The sequence below is a fragment of the Peromyscus leucopus genome, chromosome 12 (genome assembly GCF_004664715.2).
Source record: "Peromyscus leucopus breed LL Stock chromosome 12, UCI_PerLeu_2.1, whole genome shotgun sequence".
Classification (NCBI taxonomy): domain Eukaryota; kingdom Metazoa; phylum Chordata; class Mammalia; order Rodentia; family Cricetidae; genus Peromyscus; species Peromyscus leucopus.
This window is the reverse complement of record NC_051073.1, coordinates 77,857,729-77,885,397: the sequence shown is the minus strand read 5'-3', so window position 1 is coordinate 77,885,397 and position 27,669 is coordinate 77,857,729. Positions and strand designations below refer to the sequence as shown.

At 47.4% G+C, this 27,669-nt stretch overlaps 2 protein-coding genes across 2 annotated transcripts in view; one reads left to right on the top strand and one right to left on the bottom strand.

The window, feature by feature from the left end:
- Cdc45 (cell division cycle 45) overlaps positions 1–3,445 on the bottom strand; it is a 37,954-nt gene extending 34,509 nt beyond the window's left edge. Inside the window, exons 1-4 of the mRNA XM_028854172.2 lie at positions 2,978–3,445; positions 2,771–2,830; positions 1,861–1,953; positions 648–785 (exon numbers count right to left, since the gene is read on the bottom strand). Coding sequence (XP_028710005.1) covers positions 648–785; positions 1,861–1,953; positions 2,771–2,830; positions 2,978–3,028 — 342 coding nt within the window. The 5' untranslated portion in view covers positions 3,029–3,445. The remainder of the gene's footprint in view (positions 1–647; positions 786–1,860; positions 1,954–2,770; positions 2,831–2,977) is intronic.
- On the top strand, positions 3,265–27,102 carry Ufd1 (ubiquitin recognition factor in ER associated degradation 1). Its single transcript, XM_028854173.2, has 13 exons — positions 3,265–3,355; positions 3,693–3,891; positions 6,237–6,369; positions 6,909–6,941; positions 9,688–9,809; positions 12,412–12,542; positions 14,671–14,743; positions 19,013–19,081; positions 19,613–19,678; positions 20,111–20,158; positions 20,884–20,972; positions 21,504–21,585; positions 26,982–27,102. The coding sequence occupies exons 2-13, from the start codon at positions 3,889–3,891 to the stop codon at positions 27,054–27,056; spliced, it is 924 nt and encodes a 307-aa protein (XP_028710006.1). The 5' UTR covers positions 3,265–3,355; positions 3,693–3,888; the 3' UTR covers positions 27,057–27,102.
- Positions 27,103–27,669: the final 567 nt, after the last annotated feature.

The window sequence follows — 27,669 nt, the reverse complement described above, 5'->3', positions numbered from 1 at the left end:
CTTGGTCTCCACCGGCAGGGTGGTCATAAAACTTCCTCAGCTTGCTGCTGTTTCCTGACTCACCATGGAATCTTTCTCCCTCTCCCACACACTTCCTCTCCTGGGAGACCATTCACCATAGGGGTCTCACAAGGGCACAGCAGATGTTTGTACCACACTCTTGAATATCCAGGACAGTAAGCTAAATGTAACTTTTATCTATAAAGTACCCAGTCTCAGATGTTTTCTTACACAGATACAAGTAGGTCGAGACTTACACTAAGCCAATACAATTTCTGTCTCTCATAGCAATTCCAGACTGATTTCTCTTGAAGAAGTTTCTTCTATGAGGATTTCAGAGTCTGAAGCCACGTGGAAGAAGACCAAGTCAGACTTGGTCTGTGCTAGGTTGCATATTTAAGGTGTAGAGGTTCAGAATAAGTACAGTAGAGCCATTTGGGGCTAAAATATCCTGATCCTTCACTTTCCAGATGATGCAATTCCACAAACGTGTTGTGCACATGCCCACGAGCAGGTAAGATGGGGTTCTTGCGCTGAAGATACCCCCTAACTAGAGAAGATCCATGCAATGCTGCCACGGCATAAGAAGGTACAGACTGATTAAAGGGAGAGCACACATAAGGGAAGGCTCTAAAAGGGCCAGGTACCTGAGTGTCATTGTACACATTCACAACGTTGACTGGCCTGTGGGTATCACACACAAAAAATACACTGTCTTCATCAGGCTGGAGGATATCCAACAGGTCTACGTTGGCTCCACAGTTTATGAGGATGAAATAGCGGAACTGAAAGGCGATAGAGACACTGTAAAGGAACTGCACCAAGGAGGCCCCACCCCCCTCAGCACCCACCCCCCTCAGCACTGTCAATCTCGGCGCTCCTCTGCCGAGCACATGTGGCCAGGCCCAGGAGGAACACTGCCCACAGCTGGCCTGGTTAGTGCCTTTCCCAGATGACACTGTAAAATGGACTGAGGCTTTCCGTGCTTCCTGAAGAGCATGCCGAGGCTCAGCAAACTCAAGCCTTGTGCACAGACTCAACAGTTAATGCAGAACAGACCAGGACTCCATGCACATACCAACGTCTCTCTGAATACTGCTAACTACACTGTCCTGCTGCCTTACCACATTCACAGCAAGCACTGTGTGGGTTAGGTTTGCAGGAAATCTTGGGCAGCCCATACATTATGGCCTCCTAAATAGTAAGTCCTTTATCAAAAGGAACCACCCACTACAGGAAAACCTTTCCTCAGTAACACCCAACTGCCTGGGTGGGCTCACACTTGTAATATAACACTTCGAAAGTCAAAGGAAGGGGGACTGCCCAAGAGTTCAAGGTCAGCACAGGCTGTCAAGTAAGGTCTTGTCTCACAGCACTGAAGGGAAAACTCAGTTGGTACAGGTACTTCAGTTACGAATAAATCTCTTCCAAGTCACCCTAGAATTGGTCAGGGACTCTAGAGGCCTTTGACACACTCTACCCACTCCGTACGTGTCCCCTTTCTTGTCCGGCCCCAGGTCGAGAGGTAAGGAGTCTTGGTTTTGCCATTTAAATGCAAAGGGAAAACATGTGTTTGGAAACTGGAATGTAGACAGCAGTGGTGTATCCTAGGAAAACACGTGAGGCCAGAGTAGGTGCTGTCCACATGCATACCTTTTCTATTTTTGAGACAGGATCTTGTTATGTAGATGAGGCTGGCCTCAAACTTGCTATATGTAGTTCAGGTTTGCCTCAAATTCCTGATTTTTTTTGGGGGGGGGGGCAAATGTTGATTCTGGCATCGTAACTTGAAGTGTAAGGAAACAGACACTTCAAAACACACTTACCCTACTAATCATTCTAAGATTCATTATTTCATACCTGTTCTTTATGTTCAAGAAATGCAGTTTCAAGTTCTTGCCACCCAGAAACTGGAACCAGGGTATACTGCACGTGGTCACACTGAAACAGGGCCTGGACAGAAAACACACTATCAGAACCCCGTCATTTAGGATAGCCTACCTTGAATCACCAAAAGCAAACCAATTAGCTGAGCTGAGGGAAGATCTACGTGATACGCTGTTTGGTAAAACATCAGTAGGAGCTGGGCGGTGGTGGTTTAATCCCAGCACTCGGGAGGCAGAGGCAGGCAGATCTCTGTGAGTTCAAGGCCAGCCTGGTCTACAGAGCGAGATCCAGGACAGCCAAGGCTACACAAAGAAGCCTTGTCTAAAACAAAATCGGTAGGAGAAGCTAGGTGGCAGGGGTGTGCGTGCTCAATGCACAGTTCTGCCAAATCTGTCAAATTTTGCCAAAGTCAAACACTGAAGGGAAAAGTAATTTTAATTACAGGTGTTCTGAAAAGTTCCTGACCCCCCCCCCATTGTAAAAACCACAGTACAGTCAAAGCCCAAACTAATGATCTTCTCTTTAATAGACAGGGAATCCTGTATTTCCAGCACTCACGATGACGCCACTCCCAGTTATCACAGCCCTCTCTCAAATTCGATCTTTGAGAGGTCATTTACACGTTCAAAGGTTTCAGAAGTGAAGCCATTTTTCACTCGGGTTATTGTAAAAACAAGACAAAGCAGAAACAAAGCACTACTTACTTGTCTCACTGTTCACGCTTCTCTAGTCCGGGTACAGTTCGGAGGGGGACCCCTGGGCCCCTCTCTGGGTCACCAGCTCCTCAGGCCCCTCCCCTCCCGCGCCCCACCTCCTGCCGGGGCCGACCCTGTTGCCTCACCGCTCGCCCCTGCCCTAACTTCCTAAGATACTCAAGGCTCACCTGAAGGATCTTGCAAGCACACAAGGCATCCACATCCGAGGCCACAAAGAGAAGGACCCTCTGTTGAAGGAAATGCGGACAGGTGGGGTGAGCCCGGGGACCTCAAACTCTGTGGCGACACCCCGTCCTGCTTGCCCACTCACGGACACTCGCCCCCATCCCTTCCCCCGGATAAGGTCTGGGCCAGGATCGTGGAGTGGGAGTCACCTGGCTGTGGACCAGCTCGTAGAACTCCTTGCGGAAATCGGACACGAACATAGCCACTGCGGCCGAATACCCAGAGCTGGCGCTGAGACACCGGCAGCCCTGGAGGTGGTCAAGACTCCCGCCAAACCCCGGCTCTTCCGATTGGCCCGTGCCAGCAGCCAATAGTTCTTAGCCTTCTCCTCCTTTCTGATTGGGTCCCGCTGGGCGACAGCCAATAAAGCTCCGCTATTGGCAGCTAGAGAAGTCCCGCCCCCTACCCACTCCTCCCCCAAAGAAGCGTCATCTGGAGTCAGGCTGCGAACCTTGTTACTCCCTTTGACGCTAACTTCCAGTCACTCAAAACCACCTACGCTCGGCGGACATCTTTACTTCGGGAAGGTATGCCTACCATTTCACCTGGGATGCTCAGGGAAAAAATACTCCTAGTCATAAAGTGAATTCAGTTACATATCGTTTGAGGACGGCAATTACGTTTTCAAGGTACTGTTGGTCGAGGCAGAGGGTTGGTATATAGCGTACTTCCGCCCGAGTCCATGATGGCTGAAGCCAAGGCCGGAAACTACCTGCATTCTGGGTATTGTAGTCAATAGCGAGAATGGAGCCTACCAAGTTTGTTCGTAAGGGAATGCTACCCAAACATTATAAATAATCGCTATCCTGTGAAGTAAGTCATCAAATGTTTTCGTGTATTCTTTGAATACTTTTCAAACTCCAGGCCTCTCCGTGACTTTCTGCTTTTCGCTGCCGACGCCAGGCCGCGGTACTGTCCCTGTGGTCTCCCTTCCGTCACTTCCGGCGAGCCTCTCGCGGGTTCTGGGTTTTGGAGCGGCGGCCTCGACCGTGTAGAGGGAGCTCAGGGCTTCTATTGTAAGATTCACGAAGAGAAGCGGCGTCACCGAGTGCCGTCAGTCATGGTAAGCTGGCTGGGGATCGGGAGCGGGACGAGACCGGTGCTGCCCGCGGCGCTCGGCGGGGACGGCCTGGATCTGGCGGCCGAGGTGCCGAGTCACCCGGGCCTGCGCCCCGCCGGCTCCGCTGTCCCGAGCGCTTCTGTCCCGAGTGGGATCCATAGTTACGAGCCGCCTCTTTTCCTCTTAGCTTGTCCGAGTCGTGACTCGTATGCTTCTTGGCGGGACTCGGGCCTTGAGAGTAGAGAGGAACCTGCTACTTTGTGTCCATAGTTCTCTTAAGAGCTCGACACGCAACAGGTTTCCATGAACTCAAAGTTAGCTGGGGAGTTCCTGGGGAGTGGCGCGAGGGAGGAAAATCCGAAGGACATTAAGCTTTTCCTAAGTTCTGTGGCCTTTTATGCAGCAGAGATAATGCCTTAGGACATATGTCACGTTGCGTTCATGAGGTTGTGATAACAACAGTAGACGACACCCTTATTTAACTCCTGCAGTCCCCTGGGAACATAGGTAGTTATTATTCTATGAACCGAGAGATGTAAACTTAAAGAGGTAGTAATCTCGAAAGTGGGACACTGAGATTTGAAGTCACACCCATCTGGCTGCAGTGATGTTTCATTACTACTGTATGTAGTGTTGACTTCATGTCACTTGTTTGTTAAAAACAAGAAGTGGTTATTAGATTTTACCCTGAGTGTCACTGTTAAATCAGATTTCTAAGTTCATTTATGTAACCAGTACTGAGTATTTGATGTGTTAGGCATCAAAGCTTTAAACATGGAAGACAGGAGCAGTAAAGGACGTGTTCATGGGTGAATGAGTTGGAGGGATATTGCTAGGGGTGTCTCGTACTCTAAGGATGTTGTTTATGTTTCAGAGAGAAGCAGTGGCCTAGGTGGATGGCATAGGGAAGGAACTTTGATGAGCTCACCTCCACTCTTCATTCAAAGGGGGTTTTGTGGGCCCATGCACCTAAGACTGAGTCAGACAGTTCTGGTGCTTAAAGAAAAAGATAAGCGGGGCGGTGGTGGTGCACACCTTTAATCCCAGCACTTGGGAGACAGAGCCAGGCGGATCTCTGTGAGTTCAAGGACAGCCTGGTCTACAGGCCGAGATCCAGGACAGGAGTCATACTACACAGAGAAACCCTGTCTCAGAAAAATACGGAAGAACCATCTTTTAAGATTTATTGGTGGGGGATGTGTGTGTGCAGTAGAGGTGGGGGGTAGGTGAGTGTGTGTGCTTGGGTGCACATCTGTGCGTGTGGAGGTCAGTAGACTACAGCACAGTGTACGCGTCTGTTCTGTGCTGTGAGCGTTCTGGAGAAGCACTGACCCTGCCTCATGGCCAGGCAGGGGAGGCTTGCTGAAGAAAGAAAATGATTGTAGTAAAAAAGCCAGATGAAGACAGGCAAACACGGGCTAGCATGCATGGGCAGCGGCCTTTCCTCCAGCTGGAATGCCATTTTGTTTTCCTGTAGGTCTCTAATGATAATCTCCTCCTGAACATTGTTAATATCCGTCCTCAGGTGCGCTCTGTCTCCATTCCTGCCTCTGGTCTTTAAGACTCCAAGGCATTTGTGTTTTATTGTTATCTTCCTTGTCTTTAACAAGAGATTCCCCGGAGCAGAGGTGGTGTCTGCCTTCTTAGTACCCCAACATTACTAAAGTGATGTTCCTTAGAGCCCAGATCAGAGCCGTGCAGATAGGAGGCACCTAACAAAGAGGTGGTAGTCTAAGGTAAGGGCGGAGGGGAAGGGGCTCCAGACAGCACGCCAGGTTAGGAGATGGTGGGTGGTCAGTATACACCTCAGTGAGGTGTATGTAAGGCCCAGCCTTGATCTGAGAATATAGCACAAAGAAGGGAAGGATAGTGGAAACCTGACCTGAGGGATGAGACGGGGGAGAGGAAAAGGATTTGAAGTTCATTGTGTTGCCTAGGAAGTCAGAACACTCTTGCCAATGAGATTTTAGTTTATTACATTCTTTGGCCACATTTATCACATGTTCAGTGTTTGGCTTGAAGACATGTACCTTTGAGCTAGATACAGTGTCTGCACTTGGAGTCCCAGTTAGTTATGTGGAAGGCTAAGTCAAGATCACTTGTCGGGCGGTGGTGGCGCACGCCTTTAATCCCAGCACTGGGAGGCAGAGGCAGGTGGATCTCTGTGAGTTCAAGGCCAGCCTGGACTATAGAGTGAGTTACCCTGTCTCGAAAAACCAAAAAAGAAAAAAAAAGAGAGATCATTTGAGCTTAGGACTTCACAACCAGCCTGGAGAACATAGTGAGTCCTCATCTTTTTTAAGCACCTGTGTTTGTTGGAAATAACAGCATTTCTTTCTTCCTTCTAGTTCTCCTTCAACATGTTTGACCACCCGATTCCCCGGGTCTTCCAGAACCGCTTCTCCACGCAGTACCGCTGCTTCTCCGTGTCCATGCTCGCAGGGCCTAATGACAGGTCAGATGTGGAGAAAGGAGGGAAGAGTATGTGCTTGTTTTTACTTTGAACAGTAACCTTTCCTGCCCCCTAGTCCATGAGTGAGCCTTGTAGTCAGTCTCTCCCAGCCCTTAGTTTGCATGTGGGCATCAGACACTAGCATTATAGTAAATGTCACTCATTCTAGGACATGGGGGGGGGTACTAATTTTGTTTGAAGACAGTGCCATTCAGAGTACAAAAGTAAATAACTTCACGTAAGATTCTTAATGAGCCGGGCGGTGGTGGCTCACGCCTTTAATCCCGGCACTGGGAGGCAGAGGCAGGCGGATCTCTGTGTGTTCGAGGCCAGCCTGTTCCACAGAGTGAGTTCCAAGAAAGGTGCAAAGCTACACAGAGAAACCCTGTCTCGAAAAACCAAAAAAAAAAAGATTCTTAATGAAAAGTCATTATGAAATTCTGGTTACCCTAAAAGCACTGTTTAAAGCTTTTAAAAGATGCATCAGAAAATATACGTCTTGCCTTTACTTTGTTCTATCCCTTTTATTTTTATTTATTTAATGTTCCTGAAATATTCTTTTTCACAGTAATTATGCCGCCCTCAGCCCTGGATCAGCTCAGTAAGTATTTCCTAAGTGACTCCACAATGTGAGTAATATAAGTATGGATGCCAGAAATGAGCATAAGCTCTTCCTTGTGCTCAGATCCAGGTAACTTTTGTCAGGATGTGGTTAGAATCTTCTTTGGAGGGTGTGCTAGGCTAGAAGGACCAAGGCCACAGTACCTTAGATGAGGCAAGGTGTGGTTGTGCTTTCCACTGCTGGGCACTATAAGCACCCTTCAGAGAAGGGGATTCCTCTCTCTGTCCCCTCCCATCCAGCCCCTTACTCCATTGCCTGGCTTGCCTCGATTGCTTTTCTAGATACAAAGGTGCAGTGCATAATGCTTAAGCAGTTCATACTGTGGTGTGGGCTCACTAGATTGTCCCCTAAAGGAAGAATGGTTGATTTACGAGAGGACCACAGGAAGTAGATTTTTGCCTCCTTTCCAGATAGCTCTCCTGAGCTCCAGGCCTGAGTTTCTCACCTCCAGTGTGACGTTGCATCCCCAGGAAACCAGAGGTTGAGCTATCACTTTCTTCCTATCCAGATAAGGCCCCTTGTGAGAGGAGCCACAAGCTTCCTTTCTTGGTTATGGACAGCCTTAATTATGGATGCACTCTTGGCTTTTGGAACTTGATGTTCCCACTTTGAATTCATCCTGTGGAGACTGGTTATGAGATGTAGTGGTGACTTGCAGAAAATAGGTTCCACTTTGCTGTGTTTGGGCTTTGCACTTTGCCCTGCCCAACTATTGGCTCAGCTTCTTTGGCTTTCAGTATCTCAAGCAGGGACACCATCAGTGTCTGTTCATTGGAGCTGCAGTGATAATTGGGAACCTGTCACTGGTTCTAGTGACAAGTGGGGAGGTGACCTATGTGCCAGGTCTAGCTGGGCTGTGTCCCTTGGAGGCTTCTATTTAGGCAGCAGGTGGAATGGAGCTGTGGGGTTCACAATAGACTGGGTCCTTGGTCTTGCTTTTTGGAGTGAGCTGACCAAGGAGCCCAGGTATGTCCCTTAGAACAGTGTCCTGGAAGGTACTTGGGACCTGGATCAGTGGGCTTCAGACCAGATTAGATCAATGTTCAGACCTTTTTTTTTTTTTTCATTTGCTTTGGCTGTACTGGGGATCAGGCAAGCTAGGTGAGTGCTTATTCACTGAGTTATACCCTGAGCCTTTAAAAGGTTTTCTTCTTTGAGACTGGGTCTCACCTAGATTAACTAGGCAGACCTTGAACTTAAAATCTTCCTGCCTTGACTTTGTGAGTGTCTGGGTTTTGGGTATGTGCCACTGTGCTCAAACATGATTGGAACGTGATGGAAGAAACCCTTTTTAACCAATTAAGGCCAAGGGAGTCCTGATTTGTGAAATGCAGGTTATTTCTCTGGCTGGAGGAAGTCAGTGTCACAGAGGACTGGGGAGCTTGAAGTCAGGCTCTCCATCAGTCAGTGGCTGAGGGATACTACAACAGTCTTGGATCTTTGGCTGGAGCCTGCTCTGGGGCACCCAAGTATGTCTAGGGATCAACATGGAGCTTCCACAGCTGGGGGTGTTTTAGTGATCCAGAGCCCAGCTCCTTGGCCCTGGGCTACTTGTCTCAGTTACACTATGCTTGCAACCTTAGTGAGGCTGTTTTCCAAGTTGCTTTGGAGCTTCCTACCCAAGCTCTTCCCTGATTCACTTCATCCATTCAACATTTAGAGAGAGACCAGAGTCTACGTTACCTCCCGATGCTAAGTGGGCTTTTTTTGCCCGAGGTGGTGGCATACACCTGTAATCCCAGCACTGGGTAGGTAGAGGCAGGCCTCTGAGTTGGAGGCCATCCAGGGCTGTGGAGGAAGTCCTGGTGTGTGTGCTTAGCCTGACAAGCTGCAGTCTACTTCAGTGACAGTGTTCCCAGGCTTAAGCAGACTTGTCCTGGATCCCAACATCACCACTCCTGAGCAGGGTAATTTGGGGCATGTTACTTTAGCCACATGTCTTGGTTTTTCCTATTAATTTAAAAAGGGAGAGATGCCAGTACCTTATTGATTATTGGAAAGATTAAACAAATGCCCAGGACATGGCAAACACTGTCAGTCTCCTTTCAGCCCCTTCCCCCAGTGTCCCAGGCTTTTCCTGCCTCGTGTGGCCAGGCTATCCTTTCTCTGCCCTGTGCCTGTGGAGTCAGTGTTCACCAGCCCTGCTTGCTGTCTCCTGCCCTCTGTGCAGCCCTAATTTAACTCTTAGACCACTGGAATGTGGACACATATCATGTTGTGACCTTGCTGAGTGAGCTAGGGCTCCCCACTGGGCCTGGATATGCGTTTCTGTTCCGTGCGTTCTCATCCTAGCCTCTCCCTTCCTGACTCAATCTCACACCCTTTCCTTCCCGGGTTCCTGCAGTGTCTGCTGGTGCATATCAGTTCACAGTCTTGCCTATCTAAATCAAAACCTTTAAAGGAAGAGATTTTTGTATGGCACATGGTTGGCACTTAAATTATTGATGAATAAATGAACGTGCTTCTTTTATGAACCATGGTTTTAGAAAGTCGTGTCTGTGCTGGTGCTGCATGATTTAAGTCACCAAGCTCCTCTAAGGCCACATGGTCTGTTCTTGCAGATGGTGATACCCTTCTGACTGGGCAGTATAGGGGTGTGGGGGTAGGCACTGAAGTTTAGGGGACAAGGCCACTGGATGGGGCAATTGGGTGAATAAGGTTTCCTTCACAGGAACTGGTGGTGGGTGGGATACCTGATTGTGTTTTATAACCTCTTTGTTCCTAGGCCGGCTCAACATTACCTATCCTATGCTGTTTAAACTGACCAATAAGAATTCAGACCGAATGACACACTGTGGTGTACTGGAGTTTGTTGCTGATGAAGGCATCTGTTACCTCCCCCACTGGGTGAGTTGGGCTGCTAGGGTCTGTAGAGAGTCTTTCCTTTGGGAACCTCATAAATAGAGACACCCCTTTTGCATGTGTTGTGCATGCCCGAGAGTCCTTCCTTCAAGGAAAAAGGCCCAGTAAGAGGAGGACCTCTTCAGCACTGTGCTGTACTGTCTTTAAACATTGTGCTTAACTGTGTAGACACAGCCCAAGCTGACGTGAAGGATGTCATTGCAGACGGGTACCTCATGGAGGGCGTGAGCAGGTACAGAGCTTTCCCTGGAGCAGGCACCTCAGAGAGGCTAGCAGAACTACCTAGCACTGGGGGAGGACCCTGAGGTGGCAAGCATTCTGTAGGGTGTTGTGGAGATTGTGCGAGTCCCTTTCTTCCCTCTGTCCGTCCCTTCTGTCCTCTGTCCACTTGACAAGCTCAGGTTTGGGAAGCCTTCCCAGGGAAGCCTGTGTCCTGATCCTTGTGCCTTCATGGTGTCAGGTGACCTGAAAGCCCCTGGGTAGGCTGTGGATGGGGCTGAGGACACAGAAATGGTTTGTCTGCTGTCCTCCACCCCTGCTTGTTCCATCACAGTGACCCACACATTTCAGAGGGCCAGCTTCTCTTTTTCACAGTGACATGGGATTCTAAAGGTCATTTCTTTTCCAGCCGGGCCCCGGGGCGCTTGATGAGTTGTGGCCGTGTTCTCCCCAGCAGGAGCCCTGCTTGCACTTGGAACTGCTTTCAGGCCTTTTCTGTGCTGTGTGTGCTCGTGCCCGGACTTACTGTGGGACTTCTTGCTAAAGCCTAGACCTGACCTGCTCCTCACTCCTGCCCTTGTGTCTGCTGTGCACAAGGCAGTGTCCTCCCTTCCTGCAGGGGCCCTGGGCTCAGCTACTGAGATGAAGTGGGAGGTGGCGACAGCATGGGCTCTGAGGAGCCTCCCGTTAAAAAAGTCTCAGCCTTGCCACGTGGGTGGCTGCTTGTCCAGATTCTTTGACAGCTTTAGCCCAGGCAGCTATCTGAATTCCTTTCTCTGAGATGCCACGTGGCACCTAGGAAGCCTGTAGGGTACAGGGCTGTTTTCCCCTTGTGAGCTGACCTTCCAGTTCATGGCATGGGCAGGCATTTGCCTACTATTTCCCAGCCTCTAGCTCAGGTGACAAGGTATGTGAGTGGGTTGTCAGTGGACTTTATCTTACCTGCAGCAGCCAAGTTTCAGGGAGAACCAGGCTGCAAGAAATGCTAGCCTGTCTCCTAGCTGCTGGGCCCTCACCTGTTAACCATACTTATCTTAGTTTGCCTGCCAGCATTGGGGTGCCACCAGGCCAGGACCTGCCATGCCATCTGCACCAAACTGCCCACTCATGGACCAGGCAGAGAGTGACATCTCAGGTCCTTTTCAGAAGTTTGTTTGTTCCCCAGGGCTTGGCCTGACCCTTTTCCCTGTGTCGTGCTGTCTGTGGCTCTGTCCTGCTTCTTTCTGTCTGGGGAAGCTGCAAGTACCCTCTTGTTCTGTGTGTTCCAGAGCCTCCTGTCACAATTGCCTTCTTCCTAAATGACCACTTTATATTGCTTTGACCTGATGCAGGCTGGCTCTGACCCTTAGGACACCTGTACTTAGGGTCACAGAGCCCTCACTTGTCAAAGCCAGCTGCCTTACCAACCTGTTGTGGCTGCCTGTGGCATTTGGAGGAGTGGCTGCCCTCCATTTCTGTTATTCCCAGCCCTTTAGTACAGTGTGCTGGCGCCTCTGCAGTCTCGTCCTGGGGCTGCTCCTCAGTACACCCCATTCTCCAGACCAATGCCTCCTTACTTGCACCATAGCCCTCTGCCCCTGCTTCTTCCTTTGGAATATTCTCAAAGACTTGCTTCAGTTAGCCTTTCATGGGAGGGGCCAGCATTGGGACCCCTAAAGATAAAAGGAGGTAGCCATGTCTTAATTACTGTTGAGGTATTAGGGAAGGCCAACGGAAATTCGCTTTGCAGTTCTTTCTACTCATCCATCTATGTATCCAACTTATATTCAGAAAGATTTAAAATGAGCAAAAATCCATTCTGGGTCCTGCACATCCCTCTCCCCTGAACACGCCTCCCCACCTCTGACTTGGTGGTACTGCAGTGCCCTGGTTCCCACATGCCAGAGTCTCGTGGCCTTTGTTCATGTCTTTCTGTCCCCATCCTCAGTCATTAGCAGCCTTACTGGGTAGTTAGTCAGTGCGCGTCTATTAGTGTTCTTATGACCCTCTGTAGCAGATATCTGGGCCTTCCGTGACCAGCCTTTCCTTGCGTGGTCATTCTATCCTAAGTGTGGTCCTGATTGCTTCGGGGCCTTGAATGCTGCTTGTGGGACAGCTTTGGAGCTGGGAAGTTGAGCATCCTAGGGAATGCTGTATACAGGAGGCTGGAAACTGTATGAATCCCTTACTTGGTCTGCTTTCCATGTTTGTCCCTCACTGGATTTTTCTTCCGTGGCCTCATATCATAATTAAATTGCTTGTTCCAAGTCTTCATCCTGGGCTCTTTCCCCCAAGTAAGACTTTGACCTGCTCAGTGTACTGACTGCCAGATGTTAGCTGTGGAGGCTTCTTAATTTTCAGGAGTTTCATGCAAATTTGTTCTTTTTAGATGATGCAGAATTTGCTGTTGGAAGAGGGGGGCCTGGTTCAGGTGGAGAGTGTCAACCTTCAGGTGGCTACCTACTCCAAGTTCCAGCCTCAGAGCCCGGACTTCCTGGATATCACCAACCCTAAAGCAGTGTATCCTTCTGACATAGAGTTAGTTCCTCTGTACAGGAGGGTTCCCGGCTGTCACTGCACAGCATGTGGAACCACACACTTGTTTCTGGTTGTGATTGATAGTGACAGCTTTGCTAGCACATCCCCTTGGTCCTGACTTGCAGGCACTTCATAGACTTCAAGGAGAACCTTCTTTTAGTTTTGTGGCTGCCTAGAACAGAGACCAAGAGCCACAGTATATGCTGTGGGATGGCAGAGCAGCTCATCGAGTGGTTCACAGCCACATAGAACCCAAGCTCCAGGGGACCTGATGCCCTTTCCTGGCCTCCTGGAGTACCTGCATGCACATGTACATCCATCCACACAGACACACCCAAAGAAAACGTTTTCAGTCTTTAGAAAGCCCCTGAAAACAATCTCCTAAGTCTGCGTTATAACATGGGAAAGCTCAAGACCCTAAAAGGTTACAGAAAAGACAAGACCCCTCCTGCACTGACAGCGAAACTTGATAGACTCCAAAGTCTGCCTTCAACCGTCAGCTCTGTGGAGCCCTTGACCCAGGTTCATCATGAACTAGGTAATCAAGTCCACTCTGCGCTCAGTTAGGACCCATTCACTTGAAGACGATAAAGGTGGACTGAGTACATTTTCTCTGTTTTAGCAAGCAGGAAGCAAACGTTTTATGTTTTTATTAAGATTTTTTTTTTAATGTGCACCTCATCTTAAACTGGATATGTGTATTTATAAGTGTGACCAGTGTGAATTAGGGACATACTTTGTGTCAGGTGTGTATAGCAAGATTTTGTCTAAAGAAAAACAAAACAAAAATCTTGAACAGCAACGTGGACATGTAAAAACAAACATACAGACAGAATCTGCTTGTAGATGTAACCAACCATCTTATTAAATAAGAAACACAGAAACAATGTAAAAGAGAAAGCCGAGAGGTCAGAGCTCAGAGCTAAAATCTCACCCTTCCTCCTGCGGTGTCCCAGCTTCGCGAAAAGAGACCTACTTCCTGTCGGTTCGTTTTTTATAGTATGTTGTTCTGCCTTCTCATTGGTTATAAACCCAAACACATGACTGCCTCGTCACTGTCTGAATGTACAGCCCCCTAGGTCTTAAAGGTATATGTCTCCAATGCTGACTGTATCCCTGAACACACAGAGATCTTATGGGATTAAAGGCGTGTGCCACCACCGCCACACTCTTGCTATGGCTCTAATGGCTCTGACCCTGAACACACAGATATCTATGGGATTAAAGGCGTGTGCCACCACCGCCACACTCTTGCTATGGCTCTAATAGCTCTGACCCCCAGACAACTTTATTTATTAACATACAATCAAAATAATAATTCTGTACAATTAGATTACCACCACATCTGCTCTTGCTTCCCTTCCTCCCTGTTAACTCTCCACTCACTGTAGAAACAGGCTGTTGTGCCAAGGGTCCATTCCTGGATGTCAGGGAGCCTTGTCAGAGACACATTTGCTGAACAGGTCCTAGACAGGATAGTCTTTGTGAGCCCCTGCTGGCTGAGTCCTAGACAAAAGGACATGTTGGATACTCATCTCCACAGTATAGACTGTAGCAGAAATGACTTGTCCTGCAGGCAGGGGACATCTGTTGGAAGAGCTGCTTAATTTGCCCTTCAGAATGACCTACAGATGTTTCGCTGTCAGTGCAGGAGGGGTCTTGTCTTTTCTGTAACCTTTTAGGATCTTGAGTTTTCCCATATTACAATGCAGACTTAGGAGATTGTTTTCAGGGGCTTTCTAAAGATTGAAAACTTTTTCTTTGGGTGTGTCTGTGTGGATGGATGTACATGTGCATGCAGGTACTCCAGGAGGCCAGAAAAGGGCATTAGGTCCTACCCTGGAGCTTGGGTTATATGTGACTGTGAACCATTGGATGTGTGTGCTGGGAACCACACTTTGGTCCTCTGAAGGAGTAGTATACAAGCTTAACCACTGAGCCATCTCTCCAGCCCCTATTATACTTTTTAATTATGTATATGTGTGGGTATTGCATGTGAAGACTAAAAGAGGGTGTCGGATACCCTAGAGCTCAGCAACCTCCCACAGACACTTGGTGGTTCAATTGAAGGTATACATCTTGTCATGTTGCCTTGACAGCATGTATGCAGATTAGAAAATGCATTGAGAAACTTTGCCTGTCTGACCACTGGAGATGTGATTGCTATCAACTACAATGAGAAGGTAGGTGAGCCTGGCTACCTTACCCCTAAAAGAATGCTATGTTACTGTGCCTGTTTATCCCAGAGAGAGGGAAACCACAGACCAGAGAGATAATTCCATCTAAGTCTGTTTTGGTGATCCAAAGAGTTTATTGGGGTGAGTTACAGGAGTATGGGTGAGCTGGGGTGTGGCTCATGGAAGCTGCATCAGTGGGGTTCTGTAGGTGGACTTTCCTTTCCTGACTGACAGTTCCCAAATAACCAACACAGAAACTTAATTATAAATGCTTGTTCAATAGCTCAGGCTTGCTACTAACTAGCTCTTACAACTTAAATTAACCCATTTCTATTCATCTATATGTTGTCACGTGGCTTGTGGCTTTACCTGTCCTCTAGCATGTCTTGCTCCCTCTGTGTCTCCTGGCGACTCTTCTGACTCTGCCCTTCTTCTTCCCAGAATTCTCCTAGTCTAACTCTCCCACCCAATCTCTCCTGCACAGTTATAGGCCAGTCAGTTCTTTATTAACAAATAAGAGTAATACATATTTACAGTGTATGAAGATTGTTCCACAGCAGAGTTCACTGTACAATTTACAGGCAGCTACTCTCAGGGAGGGGCCACTTGAGTCTGGGAACTTGTTGTCTTGGTGGGCACCAGGAATGCAATGGTGAATATACAGACATGCAGGCAAAACATTCAGAAACTTAAAATAGAAACAAATATTTCTTTCCCTTTTTCTTTAATTTGTTAAAAAAGCCTTTGTTGGCTGAGCCTGGTAGTACTTGCTAGTAATCTTACCATCTAGGAGACAGCAGGTTTCACGAGACTCACACTCTCTTCACAAGAGAATGTTTGAGTCCATCATCATTGTCCACTCTGGTATTGAATGAGGCTTCTTTCTAAAATTGATTTTTATCACTGAATTGCTGCCTATTTTTTAATTTTTTTCCCCCCTGGGTTCACATTTAGAGCCCTAATTCACTCAGTGTGATGGTTAATTTTTTTAAAGGTGTGTGTGTGTGTGTGTGTGTGTGTGTGTGTGTGTGTTTATATAAAGTAAATCACTGGGCTATCTCCCTAGCCCACTATGGTGGTTAATTTTGATTACTCCTTAATGGGATTAAGCGACACCATGGAACAAGTCTTTGAGCATGTCCGCAGGAAGGCTTTTGTAGATAAGGTTGAGATGGGAAGACCCACTCTAATTAAGGTGGCACTGTTCCATGGGTTGGGGTCCTAGACTGAATAAAAACAGTGCGAGCTGACCACCGGTCTCATTTCTGACTGGATGCAGTGTGACCAGCTGCCTTGAGCTCCTGCTGGAACTGTGAGCCAGAACAGACCTGGTTTCCTTGGTCATTTTCGTCAGGTGCTTTGTCAAAGCAATGAGAAAGGTGATCTACGTTCAGAAACTGTTAAGATTGATGACATTTATAGGCAAAGAGGCTTAATATTTACACATACTCATCATACTGCTGCTTTTAAAAACATCTATTAATGGGCTGGAGAGATGGCTCGGTGATTAAGAGCACGTGTTGCTTTTGCAGAGAACTCAGTTCAATTCCCAGCACCCGCATAGAGGGTCACAACTGCCTGTACCTCTGGTTTCAGGGGATCTGACACTCTCTTCTGGCCCTTGGGCACCAGACAGGCATCTGGTGCAAATATATACATATATACAAGCAAAACATTCATAAAATAGAAATATTTTTAATCCGTTTCTTTAAAGCCTTTGCTAGCTGAGCATATGGTGGTCGTGCTGATATTCTAACCCTCTGGGAGGCAGCAGGGTTGTGGGCTCAAGGTTGATGTAGACCACAAAGCAAGTTCCTTCCCTCTCCCCCCACCATCCTTTTATCTAAGCCAGGCCTTTGCCATGTTGGGAGTAACCCAAACCACGCTAACTGTGTCCCCTCCTTGTTACACCCTCTTGAAAGCGGGCAGCCCCTTGAGGAGCAGAGCCTGCTGTGGGAAAACGTGCTGCTGTGTCCTTGGAAGTAGAATTCAGCTGCTTGAGGATAGTGCCTCTTGGGGTCTCTTCTCACGGGAGCATACGTTTTCTTACATGGATCTTCCCTTAGCCGCTTCCTGACTTGGGTCTGTTGAATCTGAATACTGCTTACATTCATCCACGGTTCTCTGCTTCCCGTAGGTCTCTTATTCAAGACAACTTAGTAGGTGAAATGACAGGTGAGCTGTCACAAAGCTCAAGCAGGCATCACTTCCCCACCATCCACAGAGTTGTTGATGGAAAGTATAACATAAGTCTTGCCGTCTGTAGCAACAGAGCGTGACAGTGTGGCGCCTCTACAAAGTGATAGCTGTGGAGTTAGCTGGGACCAACCCCAGCCTGGCATAGCTTGGCCTTCTCTGAGACCAGTGCCAAACTCCTAGTCCCCTCAGACAGGTCCCCACAACTGTGCTCGGGAACCTGGTCAGCCAGTTCCTCACATGGTGTCAGTGTGGGGATCCAGCTGCATCTCTGGTGGTTCCCTTGTATCTTATGTGTTCAAGTCAACTAATACTGAGAATTCTTACTTCCTGTTTCTATTCATTTTAGATCCTAATATTTTGAGGGTATGAACTTAATAAATGTTCTTATCTTTAGCTTTGTCAGATTATTTTAGGTAATACCTTTTAAAATAAGCTTTTGTAGCTGGGCGGTGGTGGCGCACACCTTTAATCCCAGCACTCGGGAGGCAGAGCCAGGCGGATCTCTGTGAATTTGAGGCCAGCCTGGGCTACCAAGTGAGTCCCAGGAAAGGCGCAAAGCTACACAGAGAAACCCTGTCTCGGAAAACCAAAAAAAAAAAAAAAAAAAGCTTTTGTAATCTATAAGCAGCACAGTGTTGTTCATAATAAGGTGATAATGATTTTTTAATGGTGATATTCAAATTATTAATAAAGCTTTTGCACAATAAGGAAGGGTAGGTTATATATTACATAGCACATACATAGATTTGAAATGAAATTTAAATGCTCACTTTAATAAAAAAATCTTGTTTTCTTTCCTTTATTTTCTTACTATCATTTTATTAATTATTTTTAATGTGTATGCGTGAGAGTGTGCATGTGTGCATGTGTGTGAGAGGACCATCTCATGTGTTAGTGGGTACTGGTCCTTGACCTCTACCTTGTTGATACAGGGTCTCCTTGCTCACTGCTGCCTAGGCCACACTAGCTGGCCTGTGTACTAGCCATTTTCCTGGTAGGGGCATGTCTGGATTACAGATATTTGTGCCACTGTATCCAGCTTTTATGTGGGTTCTGTGGATCCAAACTCAGATTATCAGCCACTGTTTTACCCAGTAAGCCCCCTCTTCAGCCCCCGTCATTTAATTTTATTCATTTGCTTTGCAGGGCTGGGGATTGAACCTAGGGCCTTGCACATACTGTACACGTGCCCTTCAGCCAAGCTGCAGAGCTGGGGGTTGAACCTAGGGCCTTGCACATACTGCAGCCAAGCTGCAGGGCTGAGGGATGCAGGTAAAGAAGCTGATTCCAGGAGCCTGGTGATCACACAGTAGGAGGAGAGAACCAACCCCTGAGGGGTGTACTGTGAGACCTGTTCACTGTGGCAGATGCATGTTCATCTACACTCTAGGTCTATGTGAAACAATGGAGCTTTATATAGCCTTAGTCCAGTTTCCTCTCCTCTCCTCTGCTTTCCCCTCCCCTCCCCCTTCTCTCTGGTTTTTTGAGATTAGGTTTGGTTTCTCTGTGTAAATAGCTGTGGTTGTCCTAGAACTTTGTAGATCAAAGTGTTCTTGAACTCACAAAGATCCACTTTCTTCTGCCTCTGAGTGCTGGAATTAAAGGCATGCACCACCACACCTGCCTTTCTCTTCTCTCTCTCCCTCTCCCTCTTTTCCTTCCTTCCTTCCTTCCTTCCTTCCTTCCTTCCTCCCTCCCTCCCTCCCTCCCTCCCTCCCTCTCTCCCTCTCTCCCTCCCTCCCTCCCTCCCTTCCTTCCTATTTAAGCAATACAATTCATTTGTCTACTGATAGCATTTTGGGAGGATAGACTTAGCATTACTGGTGTGAGCATTCTTACATTTGTCTCCTTAAACACTTAGCTAATTCTTGTCTTAGAATAAATTACTAGATGTGAATTTCTAGGTCAGGGGTAATCTTTTGCAATATGATACTAACTAGCTGGTGGAATCAAACCCACATGTAGGGTCCAGTACCCTTCGATCGAACCCTGCAGCAGCATTGTCAGCGCCGGAAGGCATGGTGATGTGAAGCCAGGCCGTGAGCCACAGCAACAAACTTTCTGTTCTTTCTGCAGATCTATGAACTGCGGGTGATGGAGACCAAACCTGACAAGGCTGTGTCCATTATTGAATGTGACATGAATGTGAGTGACCTTTTCAGATTTTAGGGAGGTCAGGACCCCAGGAGGGTGTCACAGAGGGGAAGAGGGGAAGATGCTGTCAAGAGTGTAGGAGGAGGCCACTCACCTAGTAGTCCCTAGGGAATGGGAGTTGTCCGCTGACTACTGAGAAGAGTTACACCGTCTCTTTTCATTTATGTGACACTCTAAGGTGTCAGACTTTAGAAGTGGAAGACAAATGACTGGTTGCCAGGAACATGTGTATTATTGTAGTTCTATTTAGTATCTTCCTGTGGTGATAGATACACAGGACCACCATGGTGATAGCTATATTTAACTAACCACACACACACCTTCCAGTAACAGCAGTGTGTCTATAATGTTGGTGTTCTTGTAGTGATGCTGAACTGTATAAAGTGCTGCTGTTAGAAAAACTGGGCAGAACGCACATTTAGTGCTATTTCTTCGAACTCTCAAGCTACTGTTGTCTGAATTAGTTAAGGAGGCTGAGTGTGGCCATGTCTCAGAATTTCACCTTTTATTTTCAAATCACAGGTGGATTTTGATGCTCCCTTGGGCTACAAAGAACCAGAAAGACCAGTACAGCATGAGGAGTCAATAGTAAGTGGTTTCCTTGAGTCCTCTTTCTTAACCATGTGTGTGATATTTATACCCATGCTTCTTTTTGCGTGTTTTCATTACATTTAAATATGTTGTATGGGGGGCTAGGGGCACATGTGCCATGGCATGTGTGTGGAGGTCAGAGGACAACCTTTGGAGTTGGCTCTCCCTCCGCCACGTGGATACCACGGATTGAACTCAGGTCTTCAGGCTTGGTGGCAAGCATTTTTACCTGGTGAGCCAACTAACTTGCTGGCCCCTTCCTGTGTTTCTTTGTGAGTGGACTCTGAAGGGACTAGCTAGCACAGTCCTTGCTTTTTAGGCTTGCCTCCTAGGAGGACAGTGTTCTAGCTGATGGAGATTGGGGAGCTCTGGGGGAAACTGACCATCCACTCTGAGAGCTCACCTCCTGTTTTTCTGTCTTCCTGTCAGGAGGGAGAAGCTGACCACAGTGGCTATGCTGGAGAAGTGGGCTTCCGTGTGAGTACCAGGCGATGTGGATCTCTCTGCATCCTGATGCCAGGAACTGTCCTCAATGATGCTTTGTGAACATTAGCAGGACATGAGCTCTGGGTACCCATATGAGCAGACAAATAGGTCACTTACTCAATTACCAAACCTTTCAATATGTGCTTTCTCCTGGAACCTTGGCAACTCGGAAAGGCTTCCAATTTCTCTTGGTCCTTTCAAAACGTACACCTAACATAGGACTTGGGCATGGTCTCTAGGTATGGGGAGCGGGGTGTGTGTCTGCCAAAAGTCCAATTAGTATAATAGATACACACAGCCCTTCCTTTGGGTTCAGCAGTTGTTAGCACGTGTGCTTTGACCTCTGAGAACATCCTGCTTTTATTTGCCTGCACCATTTGAAAGTTTGCTGCATGTTTGCCAGCCAGGCTCCCTGGTGAAGAGAAGTGGCTCGTGTGCAGGCTGAGGTTCTGGGTAGAGTGGAGGGGGTATGACCAGACATGTGGGGAGGAGGGGCCTGGCAGGTGTTTGCAACAGAGGCCTGCCATCACAGCTGCTACCTGTTTCCTAGGGCTCCTTTGGGCTCCCTGCAGTTCTTGGAGGGGCTGGTAGAGATATCTTGGCTGGCAGCACTCAGGGGGATCTGGGCTCTGCCACCTATTCTGGGGTCTCTGAGTAGAATGCACACATTGCTCACTCTTGAGTTTTAGCATGCACCTCTTAACTTTCTTGTCTAGGCCTTCTCTGGTTCTGGGAATCGACTGGATGGAAAGAAGAAAGGGGTTGAGCCCAGTCCCTCCCCCATCAAGCCTGGAGACATTAAGAGGTAGGTCTGTATGTGTGTGTCCCTGCTGAGGGTTGCCATTTTGCCTGAAAGGTCTGACACAGACCTTTGTGCCAAAGCTCACGACACAGGAGAGCCCCATTTCAGTGCTGGAAACAGACCAGCAAGTTACTGGGTAGGCTCAAGCCCTTGCTTGTCCTCTGACAGTGGTAAAGCGTGATGGTGTTGGTCTAGGGACTCATGGTAAACCCTCTTCTGGTGGCTACCAGGTCAGGGATAGGGATGTGTTCGCTGTCTACTATCTGTGTGACCAGAAAGAGAACACTGGGGATGGGTTTCAGTGGAGCACTTTCAGAGAAGTCTGAGGCTGAGCCCAGAGCGCAGTCTCTGTCTCACAAGCCGTGCTTGTACTTGGTGGTTCCTCTAGCGGGTGCAGAGAGCAGAGCAGAGTATCCCAGAGAACTACCAAGAAGGCACTTGCTGTCTCTCCCTACCTTCCTCTTGATGGTCAGAAGCAAGTCTTAGTCCTTCTTGGAGCTAACTAACCTTCCTCCTTGTCTGACATCTTCACAGAGGGATTCCTAATTACGAATTTAAGCTTGGTAAGATCACTTTCATCAGAAATTCACGTCCATTGGTCAAAAAGGTTGAAGAGGTGAGTTTAATTTGTTGGTCAGTTTTACTTACTAGTAATGACGAGTGTTTTTGCCATTCCGAATAGGGTGCTTCTGTCACATTTAACCCCTTCTTGTGGCCCTGCTGTTCTTAACGGCTGCGAACTCTGTAGATCCATTGCAGGTCTGCTGGCTAAGGCCTGGCAACCCAGAGGCCAGGAAATTGAACCCAGAGCCTCACATGCTGAACTGTACCCTTGCTTAACTCTGGTTCTTTCTAACCTAGACTTTTTTTTTTTTAAGATTTATTTATTATGTATATAGTGTTCTGTTTGCGTGTATGCCTGCAGGCCAGAAAAGGGCGCCAGATCTCATTATGGATGGTTGTGAGCCACCATGTAGAGGCTGGGAACCGAACTCAGGACCTCTGGAAGAGCAGCCAGTGCTCTTAACCGCTGAGCCATCTCTCTAACCTAGAACTAGAGTTTGTCATTTCTGCACAGTGACTCCTGAGTAAGTGGCGTGGCTGTAAGGTAGGGACAGTAGGGCTAAGAGTCCTGCAGAAATGAGTACTGCGAACAGGCCCAGCTGGCTCCATCGCTGGACATGATGCCTGGGTATAGGTGCATGTGCTTGCAAGAAATCAAATCGACCAAAATCATCAAGACATTGACAGTTAGCATGAATACTGTCATGGAGGTTCAGACTTCTACAGGTCTGGCACTGCCTTACAGTGGTGACTAGCATGATACTAGCTCACAGAGCCTCTGTGTACATCGTAAGTAACATCTCATTGCTGGAGTATATATACTAGCGAGCCTGATGCTGTGATTGTGTCTGTCCAGATGCATGGGTACAGAGCCAGATCCCCGACCACACGTGGTGTCAATGTCACCCCGTTGAGAAAATGACCTTCACAAAGATATCAGGACAGCAGGCCTCTGACCAGCATGTTCCTGTCACGGGTTTGGGGGTGGGGCAAGGCTGCCTTAGAAGCAGGAGGCATTACCATATGGGAACTTACTCCAAGGTGTTGGGCATTAGTTTTAAGTGGTTCGTTCTGTTGCAGATTGCATTCTACACAGCAGTTGTGTCTGGAATACAATTACCCAAGTGTGACATGTGTTTCCAGGATACCCACATTAAACCCTAGGCTTTTCCGGTTCCTTTCTCAAAGGATCACCCTTAGCTGGTCATGGTGCATACCTGTAATCTCAGCAGTTGGAGGTTGAAGCAAGAGGATCCAGGAGCTCATAGCCAGACTTTGCTAAATGAGATCTGTCTTTATATATATAATGGATATATATATATCTCCCTTGAGGGGCTTCAGTAGCGCGGAGATCAGCTGTGCTGTGAGCCTACGTAGGAGGAGCTGCTGGACCTTTGACAGACGCTCTTGGCTACTGAACTCTTTCTCTCTAGCATCTGGGATGGCCAGAGACAAAGACTAGGGTGCTCTCTGCACATCTCAGGTTGACACCTCTTGTGGCCTTAAGCTGACAGTGTTGTAAGTTTTCTAGGCTCAAGGGAATAGATGTCAGTAGGCCTCTTGTACCTCCACAGAACCCTCCTGCGTCCTTCATCAGATGCAGTTAGGCTTTCATTGTGCTGACACTCCAGTGTGATTTTTAGAAGGAGAGTGAGGCTGCAGGCACAGCAGGACCTGTTTCACCATAACTATTTAAGCATGTGAGATTGAAGAATAGCTTTACTGTATTGTGGAAGCCACTAAAGTTTGATGAAAGGCAATGGAATAATAAATTTGGAAAAGGAGGCAACTTCAGCAAGTCTTTAACAGAAGGACAACCGGTACCTGCTTTTATATTGACCATAGACAGCGACATTCTAAGCTGGGCCTGGGGAAAGCCAAGAGGCAATTTGGTGTAGATTCCAGAACTCTCAGAAAGCACCTTTGGAAACAAGGGGTAAAGATAGAATACCTATCATAGTGCACTTTGAACCATAGAACCTTTCCCACACCATTGGGCTTCAGCCTCCCCCACTCCAGGAGAAAGGCCTCATGGGAAGTCAGTAGCCAGGACCTCTATCGCAGCACATAGTAAAGGACTGCATGTTTGTGTCTTGTCTGTTGTGATTGCCAATTGGCTGCTGCTGGACTCCAGACAGTGGCAGCCAGGCTTGCTTTCTGCTGTGAAGACCTAAATAATGATGCTAAACAGCAGGGTTCCGAAGAATGTTCCCTCCCAGTAAAGGTACAGAAAACTTGTGTGTCTGAGTTGGGGTAAAGCTGGGTGCTCGAGTGCTTGGTCAGTGTGGCCTGCTATCTGTCCCTAGCAGAGAGGCGACATGAAATGAAAGGGTCTGTCCAGGTAGTGCAGATGTGCAAAGCCGGGCATGGCAGTATGTACCTGTAGTCCCCGTGCTCAGGAGACTGAAGCACTGGATGACTTGAGCTTAGGAATGCAAGAGCAGCCTGGGCAACAGAGGAGACTTCATTGCAGAAATAACCGAGTGAATGAATGAAAGGAAGGAAGAGAAGGAGGAAGGGAAAAGAAATCGTGAAAGTAAGTTCTCTAGATGGAAGGCCGTTAGTTTGCAGATCAGACGGGACCTACTGCTTTCAGATAATGAATGAAAACAGCTCTAGACTGAGCAGGGAAAGATCTAGAAAGGTCAGAGGTCGTACCATAGGTTAGAGACATCGTCTTTGGATGCATGCACAGTAAGTTAGATAGTAGAACAGTGTCTCCAAAAATCTGTTCTCTAATAAGGGGACTGGAAAGATGGCTCAGTGGTTAGAAGCATGTGCTGCTCTTGCAGAGGACCTGGGTTTAGTTCCCAGCACCCTCATGGTGGTTCACAACCACCCCTAACTCCAGTTCCAGGGGACCTGACACCTTCTTCTCTACAGGTACCAGACACATACTCAGTACATATACATATACATAGGCAAAACACACAAATGAGTCTAAAAATTTTTTTAAGTTCTGAAAAGTCCTGAGGAAAAAGCTCATGGTTCCTTCCCCTTATAACTGAATTATTGACTATTGATAGGTTCTGGAGAGGGAGGGAGAGAGAGAGAGAGAGATTTGTATTCAATTGTACAGCCGCTGCTGAGCCCACCAGGTTCCAGTAGATAGCTCCAAACCCATGTGCATACAGACATCCTGGTTAAATCCAGTCAGTAACAAAAAGAACAATCGTACAAGAATAGAAAGATTGTAGGGAAGAGGGGCTGTGGCGTGTACAGGAGGCAGATAAGGTGGGGGTGAGATCAGTCTGTATGTGTTAATACATGTATAAACTTGGCAAAGAACACGTTTTATTTAAAAACATTTTCACAGGAAGCCAAGCATGGTAGCACAGCTATAACTCGAGCACACAGGAGGCTACAGCAGGATTGTGAATTTGAAACTAGCCCGGGCTACTTAAAATGACTCTTCCAGCAAAGCAAAACAAAATTCCAAGGGGAAAAATTTCCAGCTGGAAATTCTATACCCAACTCTTTCTGGGCTGAGTGTTGTCTTCACAGTGTGACTGTTTGGACACAGGGCTTTTGACAGGGTATAATTAAGGGAAAATGGGGCCCTAATCCAGTCAGACCTATGTCCTGGAAAAAGGAAATGTGCACATAGAGGAAAGGCCAGGCACAGACAGAGAAGGGCCATATTCAATCCAGAGAGCCTGCAGACACCTTGGTCTCCACTTTGCATCTCCAGAATGCTCACAAATTAATGTGGTTTTTTAGCCAAGTCTGTGACATGGCAGCTCTACACCAGAGTGGTCCACTAGCTGACCTACCATTGAGACACCAGGTTCAGAACAAAAGTATTTTCTGACACATTGACCTCACAAAAGACATCTTTGAGAAGCCTTTCTGGGGAATATACTTTGGGCTGTACCTTACCAAATAAAGCAAGTAGAAACAGCTGGAGCCAGTGGTGGTTCACACCTGTAACTCGAGCACTTACGAGGCTGAGGCAGATTAAAAGTTTATATGATCAGATTAAAAGGCCAATGTGGGCTAGAGAGCAAGAAACTGCTAGCCCCAGCTTGAAATACACACTTCAAACCCGAAACTGGTCAGTCTGCTGTGATCAGATGGACAGAGGAGGGAAATCAGAGCACAGGAGGCCGTGTGGCAGAGGACTGCATTCTGCAGTTCACATGTGCGCTGCCCTCCATGCTTGTCATCATATCAACACTGGATTAATTGGTTAAAACGTGATGAGGGAAAATCCTGCTGTGCTTTTTTGCAATGCTGAAGAAACACACTTTGCTGCTTGTGAAAGAGTAGTGCTTGGTAGTGTTTTCTGTGGGTGGTTGGCCTGTATGTAAAGAGCTTTTTAAAATATAATATAAAAATATACAATAATCCAGACTTCCAGGAAACAAACAAAACAGAGCTGTGTGCAGAGAGGAAGCTGCAGTTTAGGTATCATTGCCCTGGAAGTGAGGGGATTATGTTAGAAACTCTGAGATTGGGGGATTAAGTAAACACATGTACAGCAAAGTGACTGGAAATAACTTTGGGTTGGTGAAGTGGAAGGTGATTTTTCTCTTGCAGTGTTAGACCTTTTAACGTTGAAAATGATTGTTGTGGGGCTGGAGAGGGCGCTGACACACAGGACCTGGACTCAGTTCCCAACACCACATGGTAGCTCTTTTAAACCATCTGTAACTTTGTCCTAGGGGGAATCTTGTGCCCTCTCCTGGCCTCTATGAGCACTGCATGCACATTTCACACAGATATATGTAGACAGAACACCCATACACATAAAAAATTTAAAATACAAAATGATTATTATGTAAAAGGTCCTCAAACTATCATGGTTCAATTTATAATAGATGTTCAATAGAAACTGTACCTAGAGTTTTGAATTTTGATGATTTCCTGGGCTAATAAGTGGTGTGAGCCTTCTGAGTGCAGGATGACAGCAAGGAGCCACAAGTTCCCTTCCCTCCACATGGGCACAAGGGGGCGCCACCAGAACACTGCTGTGGTGTGTAGTGGAGCTGGAGTGCTTGGAAGGGAGATGTAGGAAATGCCTTTTCACCTTGACAATAACTCCAGCTGAAAGTGGCTATCAAGACATCGCCCTCCACAAAGTTGAGGGGAGGTTTGCAGTAAGTCTGAAAGTCACAGCTGAGATTTGTGGATTTCTCAATGCCATAAAATCCAGACCTTTGATGTGTATGTGTGTGAAGATGTGCTCCGTGTGGGAGTCCAATCCCTCGGAGTTGGAGTTACAGGCAATTGTGAGCTGCCCAGCATGGAGGCTAGGAACTGAATCTGGGTCCTCTGAAAGAGCAACACCCACACTTTTAACCACTGAGCATCTCTCCAGCCCTCCAGAGGCATTTATTATGAATAATGGAGTAGGGAAAGTAGATAGGAGACACGAGTCCATAGAATAAAGCAATTATTGTCAACTTTGAGAAGTTTCTGAAAATAATATCCTGTTTCCACACCTAGGATGAAGCTGGGGGCAGGTTTGTTGCTTTCTCTGGAGAAGGACAGTCGCTGCGGAAGAAGGGGAGAAAGCCTTAAGTCCAAACTGTCGGCTGGCTGGAAAATAAAGATCGTTTGCAACACACTGGCTTATAGTTACTGCCTCTGACAAGTTCAGAGAATGCTTATTTATGGTTTGTTTATAGAGTTACCAGCAAAACAGCAGAACCGGAGGTTGTGTGCTTAACTTGGGAAAGAGAAATCGCTCTCAGGTCCCATAGGTGGCCGCCTCCTCTACTTCATGCAATCTGCTCCAGGGCTCCCCCAGGCCATGCAGACCAGTTCCGCTTCCTGCCTTGGTCTTCCTTCCTAGGTCAGTATAGGGCAGTGTCTTCAGATTACAGCTACTCAGGCCAGGAGCTCAGTACCTGACAAAGATAGTATCTGCCTTTATTTATAGTCTTCAGAAGGGATCTCATCCAGACAAATTCATCCTCATTTTGATCTGCTGGCTGTCAGTGAGTTCCATGGGGAAGCCAAATGTGGAAGTTAGAATGAATAAATGCTGAAGTTATGCCCCCTATTGCAATTTTATTTATTACCCAAAGTTCTGATAGTTTGTCTGCTTTTTAAGTACTATGGTTGAATTAAAAACTCATGAATACTAAGCATGCCGCATACTCTGCCACCGAGGTTCACCCGTGCCCCATTT

Excerpts from the sequence above, each read along its gene's own strand:
- Ufd1 (XM_028854173.2), top strand. Across the intron at positions 19,679-20,110 it reads TACAGCATGAGGAGTCAATA|GAGGGAGAAGCTGACCACAG; the intron begins GTAAGTGGTTTC and ends TCTTCCTGTCAG. Across the intron at positions 20,159-20,883 it reads CTGGAGAAGTGGGCTTCCGT|GCCTTCTCTGGTTCTGGGAA; the intron begins GTGAGTACCAGG and ends TTTCTTGTCTAG.